The following is a 12,458-nucleotide window of genomic DNA, read 5'->3' on the forward strand; positions in this document are numbered from 1 at the left end:
GGGTGCTAAAAAGGCTAGTGTGAAATAAAGAATAACAGGTAGAATTAAAAATTGGAAAAATATATGATAAAGGATTACAAATTAAGTTTTAAAATGATGCGGTTATATTGGCCCAGTGTGTAGATGAGCTGTGGGGTTATTGTCAGTTTGTATTGTTTATTTGATCTGATGTTATTTTTGATCCCAAAAAAATAAGTCAGTCAGCTGCTCTATTTTGTTTTCCTGCATGTGTGTGCGTGTGTGTCATTCTCGTCCTATCTTGTTCCAAATCTGTTATTAAGTATGACTCTGGTCTCTCCCTCATGCTGCCCTGCTTTTTTTATTTTAGGTCTTTGAGGTAAGTGATGTTGCTACGGTAAATAAACCCTGAACCCCCTCCCCTTCTCCAGCCTGCATGCACTTAATGAGACATACTTGTGAAACCTTTGGAAACGTTCTGTTGTCTGTTTCTTTCTTGATTTACAGAATCACTTTGTACAGTGTTTGATCATATTAAACTGTTAAAGGTATATAAGCAGGTGGCCAGGTTAGCTAAGTGGGTGGGTTGAGCAGGCGCACATCTACTGAGAGGTTTATGCCTCGACGCAGAGGTCCAGGGTTCGAATCAGACCTGTGACGACTTCCTGCATGTCTTTCCCCTCTCTCTCCCCTTTCTCACCTAGCTGTCCTGTAAAAAATTAAAGGTGGAAAAGCCCAAAAAATAATCTTGCCGGATTTTGTGTGAATGCGGAGCTACATCATGTCGCTTAAATGACACACAGCAGCACAAACACAGCGGTTTGAACGGGCTGTACAACCTGGGCGCAGTTATTGGCTGGGGGTTACACCCCCATGTCAGGCCCAAAGACTATGTTGACGCCCATAAACGTCCCGAACAAAGCAAAATAAGAAACAAATAGGAAAATACAGGCAGAGGGCAGGGTTTCTGCAGATACAGACACCCCACCCACTTTTAGTGGGTCATTAGAGATGATTGAGAGGGATAACTTTTGTATTAGTCCATACATTGTTTTGTCCTGCTTAGTATACCTTTTAAATTAAATTACAGAATCGTGGTTGTATGTATTGATGTTATCGACGCTCCATTAAACTGTACTGTTATACTGTTGACATCAAACGTTTCAATAAAGATAAGTGTTACTGTTATAGAAAATTTACATGGAGATGATGACATGAAAGGGGAGAGAGAGGGGGAACGACATGCAGAAAAGGGGGCCGCAGGTCGGAGTTGAACCCGGGCCGCTGCATCAAGGAGTAAACCTCTATATGCGTGTGCCTGCTCTACCAGCTGAGTTAACCCGGCCACATACAAATATATTTTAACTAGGTGGCTACATAAATTAAGAATAAAAAAAATACAGTGTGTACCAGAAGGTTAACAAGAAACATGGTGTGTCTGAAGGAAGCAGCTCAACACAAGTGCTTTTAAGAATTGCTTGTTCATTGTAATGTTATTTATTTCAGCCTCATGTTTCTTCTCTGTACAGTTACGCAGCTCCTTTAACAAGGCCTTTAGTAAGAAGGGCTCTAAGCCGTCGGGGCCGTATGCTGACATTGAGGAAATTTCCACCCCAGAATCCTCTGCACCTTCCTCCCCCAAAGTTCACCATGGTGGAAACAACCCTCCATTGTCAATGAAATCATCAGCCTCAACATCATCATCAGGGTAAACTTCTCCCTGCCATAATCTCTTAAACTAGAAAGTTCAGTAAATCCTTTAGATATCATTGTCAAAAATGGATGTGGATAAACAGTAGATAATTACTATGCTGTCTGCACACATATGTTGCTGTATCTGTGTTTAATTTTAAGATAATTTGATAGTGGTTCTAATACAGCTCTGTCCGTGCTGGTCCTTAAGTTAGCATTTAAAAATGATGTGTCTAGCTGTCAGTCTGATGATCGTTGCTACCCTCACACATCTCTAATGTTGTCCTCTTTGAACTGAATATCTCCAGACTCTGTGAAGGAGACGAGGTGGGGGATGATAAGGTTGTAACAGAACTGCGTACAGAGCTGTGGGAGAAGGAGCGCAAACTGACAGACATCCGCTTGGAGGCTCTGAGCTCTGCCCATCAGCTGGAGCAGCTGCAGGAAGCCATGACCAACATGCAGGTATGTGTGATATGTTCCTTTTGATATTTTAGTTTTTTTTTTTTTTTTAAACGCCCAAAATTTTACTTGCTTTTGGAGTTTACCTGTGTGGACTAGATAGGATGCCAAACATTGTGTGTGTGTGTGTGAGACAGGTACGATTGGTATCTATGTAATCTTTCAAGTCTTCCTTCTTTTATTGTTTGGTCTTGTGATAGGTAATGTGTTTAAATTTAGTTATGCCAGTTTCTCTAGTATAAGAAACATTTTTAGCATGCGCTCAGAAAAACATCACTAAAGCTGTATTGTGTAAGTGGCACTGCGATTTAAGAAAATTCCTGTAACACTTGTGATTTTTGTCTGTAGTCGACAGTGGAGAACCTGAAGGCTGAGAACGACCATCTGAAGACGGGTGGTCTGTCCCCCTGTCCATCTCCTGGACCCTCCAGCTCCGTCTCCCAGTCCTCGGGTCTCACTGCTCTGGGAAGTTTATCACCTCGACAGTCCGTAGCCATGCACGTGCCCAAAAGCTACAGCAGAGGGCTGAGTGAGGGCGGCAGCTCAGGTACAGTTTAGTCTCTGACCTGTTGACAATGTGGAGTCAGAATGGTGACGCCACTGGGCTCGACAAGTAGGCATAGCACTTAGATTAGTATTGACACACATGATGGATTCATTGTGAATACCATCTGGTGTGTTCTTGAAACTACAGTATGAATGGAAAACCTGTAATGATTGGATTGCCTTTCTTATACCACATTTACAGCACTTAATAATTTTGTTATGCTTTATGTGCAAATGTGTGTAATGTAGATATTTGTGGTTTGTACTTTACTCCTGGCCTGTAAATCATCTCATTTATATGCTGTACATGTGCACCATGTACAAGCAAAACATATATTCTAACATATGATAGTGTTTTCACTATTTTTCCAATACCAATTATTAACCAGTGCTTTTATTTAGGGTATGAAAATTAAATGCCAAATCATATAATTAAAATAAAATCTGCTTGTATTTTAAAGGTCGGATGGCCATATAAAATTATTTATTCATACAGCATTGCTCCTTGCTTCTAAATTCCTGTTTTTTTAATTTTTGTATCCCTCACAGTTTACTAATTTTTGCACATGAATGTATCACTACAAACAGCTAAGCAATGTTTTTGGTTTAGCATTCTGTGCAATATTAGATTTTTTTTTTTTTTCCAACTTGTGTCACAGTTGTTACATAATCTTTCTTTTCTGTTTCTGTCCTATTTGTATATATTTACTCCTCAGCAGACGTCCACTCTGCAGATTTCCTCAGTCTTTCCTCACAGAGGGATGATCACCGTGTTAGGGTGGTGATTTGTGTTGCAGATTTACACGTCTTTAAAGATGTAAGTATGTTGCTTGTCATCTTTCTTTCTTCAGACCAATAAACATGATTCTAAATGTCTGTTTCGCCTGTCCGTTGCACTTTGTATCAACAGGAGGTCAAACAGCAGGATTTCTTTGTCGGCACTGTCAGGGTGAATGGCAGAATGGACTGGCCCATGCTGGACTCAGCTGTCAGCCAGGCTTTCAAGGTGAGTCACCCTTGTTCTGACAACTTTGTTCAATATGACCGGTCCAAGGACTCAATGTACAGTTTGCAACAAGCATGATTCCGCTGTCACATTAAATTTAGCGTGTTGTTCCTTCAAAGAGTTCCACTGCTGCACACTACGATGCAGAAATAGCATATGGAATCATGTTCAACTTCTTGATTTATGACGAGGCACAAACTTAGTAAAAGAGGTATTTGAATTTACTTTAGGAGGTTGGAAGGTCATTTAACAAGGTTATCCAGGTCTCACCATTGACCTGTATTGGAAGGTAGTTAGTGCCGAAACATCACAAGGGGCGCTGTCTGTCTGCACACACTAAATCCTATTTGGACAGATTAACTTGGTTCTCATGTTCTGTTCTTTTCATTCCAGGTGTACATAGCCAAGGTGGACCCCACTTCTAGTCTGGGCCTGTCTACAGACTCCATCTACAGTTACAGTATGGGCCATATTAAGAGAGTGCTGGGAGGAGAAGGTCCAGAAACCCAGCCCTCTCGCTGCATGTCCCGAGGCCCCAGTAGCATCACAGTGGCCCTGAAAGGTCTGTGAATGCGTTATCATAGTAATCAATATCTAAATCAGTATTCAAATGCTTCGTCGTCGTTGAAGTTTTTTTAATTTAGTATATCATTTCACAACATTACCCCAAAAATCGCCCATGCAATAATGAATAGTATTCCAACATTATTCATTATGCATCAACATTAATTATTGTTAGTTAATATTCTCAGACTGATAGCTCTGTTTGTTGTGTGTGTGTGCCAGGGGGTGCATGTGTTAGGTGCGGTGCTGTTGTGTGTGCGGTACTAAAACGGAGCGGAGGAAATCCATGGAAAACATAGTCACTTAGTTTGGTTTCTTGCCTGCTTGCTTTTCGTGGTTGATCATTTCCAGAAGTGTTTAGGCTCTGCTATGTTCTTATGTGAGTCCTCTGATAAAAGGGAAAACTTTTCAACCTCCAGGTCTGTTTCACTGTAGTGCGGCCGGGCAGTATGTATGCGGATGAACGGCGCCCCTCCATGGCGCCAGCGCCCGGAGCTCCACGCTCACCTGTCAGGAAAAGTCCACTGGATGATGTCGCTGTCGTTTTTGCATCACTCTTTAATTTAGAAACCACAAATCTTTTGATTGAAATCTGCCTCCACACACATATGATACATTGAGCGTTTATCCGAGGAGTTTAACAGTCTTATCCCAGTCCCAACGGAGTGCAAATCCTCACATCTGTCTGTTAATCAGACTAAATGTGGACATGTCTCTTTAATGCCAGCTGATCCAGTGTTGCTTATTTTGTTTTACAACTCTTCTCTATGTCCAACGTGCATTCAGTTCCATTGAATTGTAAGCTGGCCTCATCATTCACCAAAACATAAACTCAAATGACCCCATGGCAGCTGATGAACTCATCAGTTTAATAACTTTTTTTTTTTTTTTTCTCTGGAAGTAGCCACAGTTCCGGATTTATTTGGTGTAATTATCTATACAACCTAACATTGTCACCACTATTACAGATGTATGTGACTTGTATACATTATATTTCTAATAACGGCAGTGTTTTGGTTTGAGAGTTGCACATCAGTGATTCTAAAGCAGAGCTGTGATTAGTGAGGAGAGTCGAATGTTTAATAGTCGACCCCCCCCCCTTTGCATGCAGGAATGCAAGGAGCAGAGTGCTAGCAGAGCTGGGAAAGCAGCGGCCGCCCAGACAGGGCTCTGGGTAACATGATCTCAGTGCATCCAGGCCCAGCTGGTCGACCAGCCTCAATCACATGGGCCCCATAGATGTTAAGGTGGAACATTAGACTCCTGCAGGCTGGTGGGGGGTGCACAGACTCCCTACACTTGATGCAAAGTTATTTTCAGAGCTAAATGCTTGAACTCCATGTTGCTTAAAGGACATGCGAGGTGCAGGTGATATAAATCTGTTTACTCGACAGTTTCTTACCTGAACTCTTCCTATTGTTAGGCCTTAAAAAGCCTTAAATTCGCTGAAGAATTGTGTTCTAGGTCTTCAATAATTTTAAACAGCCCTTGATTATTATTTTTTTATTCCATGGTGTTGTAGTTCAGATATAATTCGCTGCATTATGACTACAAATGAGACCAACATGCAACTTATATTACAGCGGAGTGTACGGCTGCACTGTCTCCTCCAGAACGGATGTTATTATTTAGCTATGGGGAAGTGCAAGTTTAGCGATGTTTCCGGACTCTGACACTGATTTAAAAAAAAAAAAAATTATAATGGTCCTGAAAAAGTCTTAAATTTGACTTGGTGAACAAACCCTGGGTTTAGATATGAACATAATTCTTAACAAGCACTTACAAGAAGAAGAAGAAGTTTATTATTTGTCACATACAACTGTACAGCACAATATAGTGAAATTCAATCTCTGCATTTAACCCATCCTAAGCATTAGGATCAGTGGACGGCCACATACAGCATCCGGGGACTTAAATATCAAGTATCAAACTTGGTTGATCACCAATTCTAATTTTTGCTGGGTAATTAGCAGATAGTTATCAACTTCATTGTTTATGACAGCACAGTCTGTTCTCACTTTTCCTCACTATGTTCAGGTTTGAAGGAGAAGTGTGTGGACAGCCTGGTATTCGAAACGCTCATTCCCAAACCCATGATGCAACACTACATCAGCCTGCTGCTCAAACACCGCCGTCTTATCCTGTCTGGACCGAGCGGGACGGGTAAGAGCTACCTGGCCTCCCGGCTGGCTGAATACCTGGTGGACCGCAGCGCCCGCGAAGTCACCGATGGCATCGTGGTCACTTTCAACTTACACCGCCAGTCATGCAAGGTGACAGAAAGCTAAATCCTGTATGAAACTGTTCAACACCGGATTATTTGGTGTGTCATGTTGTCAGCTTCTTTTCATCTCTCTCTCGCTCTCTCTCTTTCACCTTTCTCTCCTCAGGATCTGCAGCTTTATCTCTCCAACCTGGCCAATCACATCGATCGGGAAACCAGCACGTCAGAAATACCGCTGGTCATTATTCTGGATGATATTCACGGGCCTGCTTCCATCAGCGAACTTGTCAACGGCGCTCTCACCTGTAAATATCACAAATGGTACGCTCCACATGCACGGACTGAAACTAGCTGCAAGAGTATTTCTGTGATCATTTGACGCAGCTTGAACTAATGTTGTTCCTGTTCCTTAGTCCTTACATTATTGGAACAAGCAATCAGCCGGTGAAGATGATAGCGAACCACGGCCTCCATCTCAGCTTCAGGTTGGTTGAAGGAACGGTTGTGGAAGTATTTTCATCTCCTGCGGTATTGTCTTGGGTGTTCTTGGTGAATTTGTCCTGATTACATTGGAGTTAGATTTGAAGCTCACTGTGGCGTCAACAAGTCAATAGAATAAAAATCCTCTTAAAGCAGGTCAATAGTAAACTGTGAGTTGATGTGTTTATATGTGATCTGATATAGCATGATTTAATACGGTTTGATTTCGCTCAGTGCCATGACTACCAATACTGAGTTTACTTTGGTATTGTTGAGAATTCATTGTAAATTAACATATCTGAAATTTCTGTCAAATGTCATGACTCGTGTTGCTTTCAGTCTGGAGTTGGACAACAAAAACAAACATCTCACTATAACCTGCAACATTTTTACCTACTGTTTATTAGCCTCATTAGTCATCACCGTAGTGAAGACTATTCTTCCTGGGGTCCAACACAAGACAAGCATAAACAAATATTATAAAGCAAAATGCATATTGTTATATCAGAACAATGAAAACATCCTGAATTTTATAAACTGTTACTGTTGAAATCCTCTGTTCCATCCTCCCAAAAACAGACACCCATCAAACAAGGGTCCTAAGTCTACAAAATACAGGATTTGACTGTGAAACTGCCAAAGCAACAACATTTTGTTAAATCAAACTGATGATTTTATTTTTTTATACGTTTTAGTTGAATGATACTGTCACATTGATGAGGGAAGAGAATGTAGCCAAATGGAAATTAAATCAAACAAGACATAAATAAGCACTTGTTTTTAAATTATTAATTCTAAATTGTGGTTGGTTAATTGGGTTTCCTTAGTCAAAATATAGGAAGTACCATTTCTCAATCCAATTTTTAACCAGTCCGTCCCTATGGTTCTAACTTAAACTGTAAACTCTAATGTTGATGTGGATAAGAGGGCTAATCGCGTAGTTAATCCCATATGTGGCTATAGAAATTCCCTCTGATGTATACACTTGTAAGTCTGTGTTTTGAGATGACTTTTTGGCATGTGCCTTTCATCATCTTAGGATGGTGACCTTCTCCAACAATGTGGAGCCAGCCAATGGCTTCCTGGTGCGCTACTTACACAGGAAGCTGATGGAGTCGGAGGATGAGAGAAGCTTGACCAACGAGGACCTGATCAGGGTGTTGGACTGGGTGCCCAAACTGTGGTATCATCTGCACGCCTTCCTGGAGAAGCACAGCACGTCGGACTTCCTCATTGGTATGCAACACGCTCTCATCAGAAGGACCGGGTGTGACTTCAGGGCTGAAGAAAACTGCATTTTTTTTTTCATAGGGAATATTGAGAATCTTAGTGTGAATGTCATATTATGTGTCCTTCCTTCTCCTCCCGTGTCCCCTCAGGCCCTTGCTTTTTCCTGTCCTGTCCGGTAACGGTGGATGAGTTTCGATCGTGGTTCATTGACCTTTGGAACCACTCTATTATTCCCTACCTGCAAGAGGGGGCCAAGGACGGCATCAAGGTAAGAAACCACAGCCAACAAATCTAGAAAATGGTCTCCAGCTAGTTTTAGATTGTTCCACACGAAGGGCTGGTGGCTTCCCCTTTCACAGGAATTGTTACGCTCTAATTTTACCATTTTGGTAATAGATTATATGTTGTGACACTTCAGGTCCACGGCCAGAAGGCGGTATGGGAGGACCCAGTGGAGTGGGTTAGAGGCACCCTGCCTTGGCCGTCTGCCCAGCAGGACCAGGCTAAGCTGTTCCACCTGCCTCCCCCCAGCATCGGCTCCAGCAGCCCCGGTCAGCCCTGCGAGGAGAGGCCTCACAAGGAGACTCCGCCCAGCTCCATGGAATCTGATCCCCTGGTAAGAAAGCAATTCATTCATTTTATTTTATTTGTTTCTCCTGTGAGAATTATCAGCTTTTAACTTTTTAATTATTTCAGTTTTTAACTTAAAAACTGAAATGGATTCTTCAGTATTGCTGATTTCTCGACTCTCTCTTCTTTGTTATAGATGGCAATGCTTTTGAAACTTCAAGAAGCTGCCAATTACATTGAATCCCCAGACAAAGAAGACCCTAGCCTGCCTAGACTTTGAACACAAAGCTTACACTTAACACTTCATATTTGATGTGTTTTTTTTGTGTCCACTGTAATGATGCAGTGCACATTCAGGAACAAAGGATCCCTCTGAAACGGTTGTAGGGTGATTAAAACTGTCATTCCCGCCCGCAGTAGGTTAAATGTATAACTGGGTAATTGCAAATCATTTTATTCCATACAGTATTTTCAAAAGATTGTTCACAAGTATTGAATGAACAGCTATATTACTTTACTGTGTATTTGACTGGATGACATTCACTTCAGTTTCCTTTTACCACCACATTAGCACTCAGTGCTCTTAGATCGGTGCTAAGAGATCACTAAGAATCGTCTCAGCACTTTCACTTCAGGTGACTTCTGTCCTTGCAGTCCATCCTGTGTTGTGCTCAAGTGCATTATGGGATATGTAGTGCTTGTCAGCAGGAGCTATTCTCAATTATGGTGACTCATTTTTGGAAACGAGTATGACAGCATGACCGATGCTACTATTTATTGCAAAGTTTTTTGGTACATATCGACTGTATAAGTCTTTGAAGGCCAAATCTTATACATATGCAATCCTGAACTTTACAACCTGAGCAGGTAAAACAAATAAAATGCCTTAACAAAGAAGACTTCAATGTCACCTCAACTTCAGCAGAGTACACTGGTGCTTTCATCAATATCATCCCAGCTAAGACAGTCAGGAATCCGTTATTTCTTCAACCCTCTGCATTATTTATTTCCATGCATCTTCTTGTTTTTTAACAATATAAAATGTTAAAGGATCACTTATCAGTATTTTTTTTCACATATTCTCGTCTTCTTTATCATTGCTATGGCTTATAAATTGATTAATTAAACTTGCTGTCATACTCTTTTGCATAAAACAAAACCAATTTATTAGGGATGCGAGTTCATCACTTTGTTGCTGCACAGTACCATCATTTCCAAGCACTTAATGTAGTTTTATAAACTGCTTTATGTAAAACATGTCACCAGTGTTGCCATATATATCAGGTATTAGATAGTTATTACACAGGGATTATATAACATAAACACCCTCTGACTAAACAGATTGAGCAAATGCTATTTGAATCCAATTCAGATTTTTTTTTTTCTAACATTTATCTAGGAAAGAGTCAATTTTTCTTTTTTTTATCTTTCACCCCATATTCAGAGTAGTTCCTGTATATATTATGTACATACAATCAGGCTACATCAAAGTTATTTTATCTATATTAGTTGGTGCAAATATCTAATATACTGGACCAAATACTGTACTTTAATCATGTGTTTTGACTGTCATGTTAGTGGTTTCAGTTCAACTATGAATGTATAGAAAACACTTATAAAACCAACCATATAACAGTATCACTCATGTAGTAGGTGCTTTTAAAAGAAGCCTTATCGCAAAGCTCCACTGCAAAACACTTTGAACAATGTCTGAGTAGAGTGATTTTAAAGCTACCTTTGCCCATTTTCATTTACAACAGTTCATGCACTTCACAAACAGAAATAAAAAGTCTCATTCTCACGCTTATTATCATCATTTAGGTACGCATGGTGCTCTTTTTTTTTAACAAGGTCCCAGACTGTTTTAGTGTTAAATAAAGATCACGTAGACTTTCAGGCTAGGTTAGCAAAGAGTTTTGTGTCATACGGTAGAAATTTCAAACGCTAAAGTAATGCAAAATAAATAAATCCGGAAGATAATGTCTGATATTTTTATGACATGTTGACATAAGTGTTGAAGACATTTTGTAGAGACAGTGAAGTCATGTGAGACAATGTAGGTGTTATACCCATGTTAATGTCGTACGGTATTCATATTTGAGAACACTTTGGGTACACAACACAGTGCAAAGTGAATGTGGAGAGTGGTTGTTCCAAGGCAAGAGTAAAAAGCAAAACGATTTAAACACTTTTTAAGGTACTTTGTGTCGATTTTTGTAAAAAAAATAAAAAAAATAAAAAAGCCCTAATGGAGTAAATGGCAGACAAAGTGGTTGGGCAAGTATTGTCGAAATAATTCACCTGTCTCGTAGTTTAGGTGCTCTAAACTAGACTAAACTTCCCATGTACATAAATCCTGTAAATGAATGTCGGACCACTTTTATGACAGCTCGATAAGAAAGTTTAACATTTTCAGTTGTAGCTGAGCTGCTTATTGCTTCGTTATTGCACTCTTTGCATAAGGCTGATAACAAAACTTCAAGCTAATCCGCAGCTCTGATTGGTCACATGTAAACTTAAAAAAAAAAGGAAGGAATTAAAGACCTCAAAGAGCAAAAAGATACCAAATGGCCCGTGACTCTCACATTGGTCACATGAGAATAATGTCAGTTATTGTAAATATATCGCTATTAGGCAGTATTACCAACCCTGGTCTGTTTCTGCAGGTTAACTAAAGCCATCAGCTCGAGCTTCTCATCTCATTCACTGGTTGTTGTGCCTGTTGCTCTGTAGTAGCTGTGATTTGTGTTTGCTTACTAGTGTATCAGGACTATGCAGCAACTTCTACTGGTGTTGGCAATCGGCAAATGTCTGATCCTCACGTGCAAATGCAGTGTGTTTTCATCTGGTCTGTCTTTGAGTTCCTAATTTGGACCAAATTGCACCACAGGACAAAAGTGGAAGGTTGTTTTAGCAGGCGCTACTGAGCCTTAAAGAGAGGAGGATTTGTGTGGCGTTGCATTGAGAACAGGGTTCATAGATGTAGTTAAAGAAATGAAGCACTTTGGAAGCGGTTTCATGTGTTTTGTCCTATGAATGGCAACAAAAGTATCATGACTGGACTTGTAAATGGTCAAATGATGATAAAATCAGCACTTAAGTTAGTTAGTTAATTTTATATAGAATCAAACCAGATAAAGAGAAGAATTTGATCTCTTTAGCCAATACAGGTTGCTGAATAGTCATATTTTTGCAAACGCTTGTTGTGGGTACTAAACTAAGATTAAAAAAAAAATAGAAAGTTATGCGATATCTAATGTCACTGAAGTGCAAATGTTAAGGGTTTCTAAGTGTTGTAAATGCATGTAAACTTGCTGTGTAATGAGAAAAAAACTGACATTATTGTATTGTTAGGAAAATCATTCTAGATGATGTTTTCCCTTTTAATACTCCAAATGTTTGATATTTCTTTTTCTTTTTCTAAAGAATCCTTTGTAATTAATTTCTCTATTTTGTACAGGACATCAATGTAAAGATTGTAAATAGGTCAGCATTCTGGATGCGGCAACAATCATTAAGGGACGTGGAAACAAAAAAAATCATGCTTGAGAGAAAGGTATATTTCTTTAGAGTTGGGTCCAATACATGGAAAAAGGCATGTTTCTGAAGGCTTTCATCCACCTATCACTGGTTGTTGGAATCAATAAAATACATGTTATATTTATTCTGTTGCCTCTTGTGTGTCAGTGTGACCTGTTAATAAGAACTATAAAATAATACTGTATA

At 39.9% G+C, this 12,458-nt stretch overlaps 1 protein-coding gene across 16 annotated transcripts in view; it reads left to right on the top strand.

Moving 5' to 3' along the window:
* Window positions 1–12,396, top strand: part of nav1b (neuron navigator 1b) — an 80,423-nt gene extending 68,027 nt beyond the window's left edge. For 9 of the 16 annotated variants that reach the window (XM_039798777.1, XM_039798785.1, XM_039798787.1 and 6 more), the window contains 14 exons: window positions 329–337; window positions 1,488–1,666; window positions 1,959–2,115; window positions 2,461–2,659; window positions 3,375–3,475; window positions 3,569–3,664; window positions 4,058–4,226; window positions 6,266–6,501; window positions 6,619–6,773; window positions 6,866–6,937; window positions 7,972–8,168; window positions 8,312–8,430; window positions 8,581–8,778; window positions 8,929–12,396. In XM_039798777.1, coding sequence (XP_039654711.1) covers window positions 329–337; window positions 1,488–1,666; window positions 1,959–2,115; window positions 2,461–2,659; window positions 3,375–3,475; window positions 3,569–3,664; window positions 4,058–4,226; window positions 6,266–6,501; window positions 6,619–6,773; window positions 6,866–6,937; window positions 7,972–8,168; window positions 8,312–8,430; window positions 8,581–8,778; window positions 8,929–9,012 — 1,971 coding nt within the window. In that variant the 3' untranslated portion in view covers window positions 9,013–12,396. The remainder of the gene's footprint in view (window positions 1–328; window positions 338–1,487; window positions 1,667–1,958; window positions 2,116–2,460; window positions 2,660–3,374; window positions 3,476–3,568; window positions 3,665–4,057; window positions 4,227–6,265; window positions 6,502–6,618; window positions 6,774–6,865; window positions 6,938–7,971; window positions 8,169–8,311; window positions 8,431–8,580; window positions 8,779–8,928) is intronic. The other 7 variants (XM_039798786.1, XM_039798778.1, XM_039798792.1 and 4 more) reach the window with 3 other exon arrangements.
* Window positions 12,397–12,458: the final 62 nt, after the last annotated feature.

This window comes from Perca fluviatilis, chromosome 4 (assembly GCF_010015445.1).
Source record: "Perca fluviatilis chromosome 4, GENO_Pfluv_1.0, whole genome shotgun sequence".
NCBI lineage: Eukaryota > Metazoa > Chordata > Actinopteri > Perciformes > Percidae > Perca > Perca fluviatilis.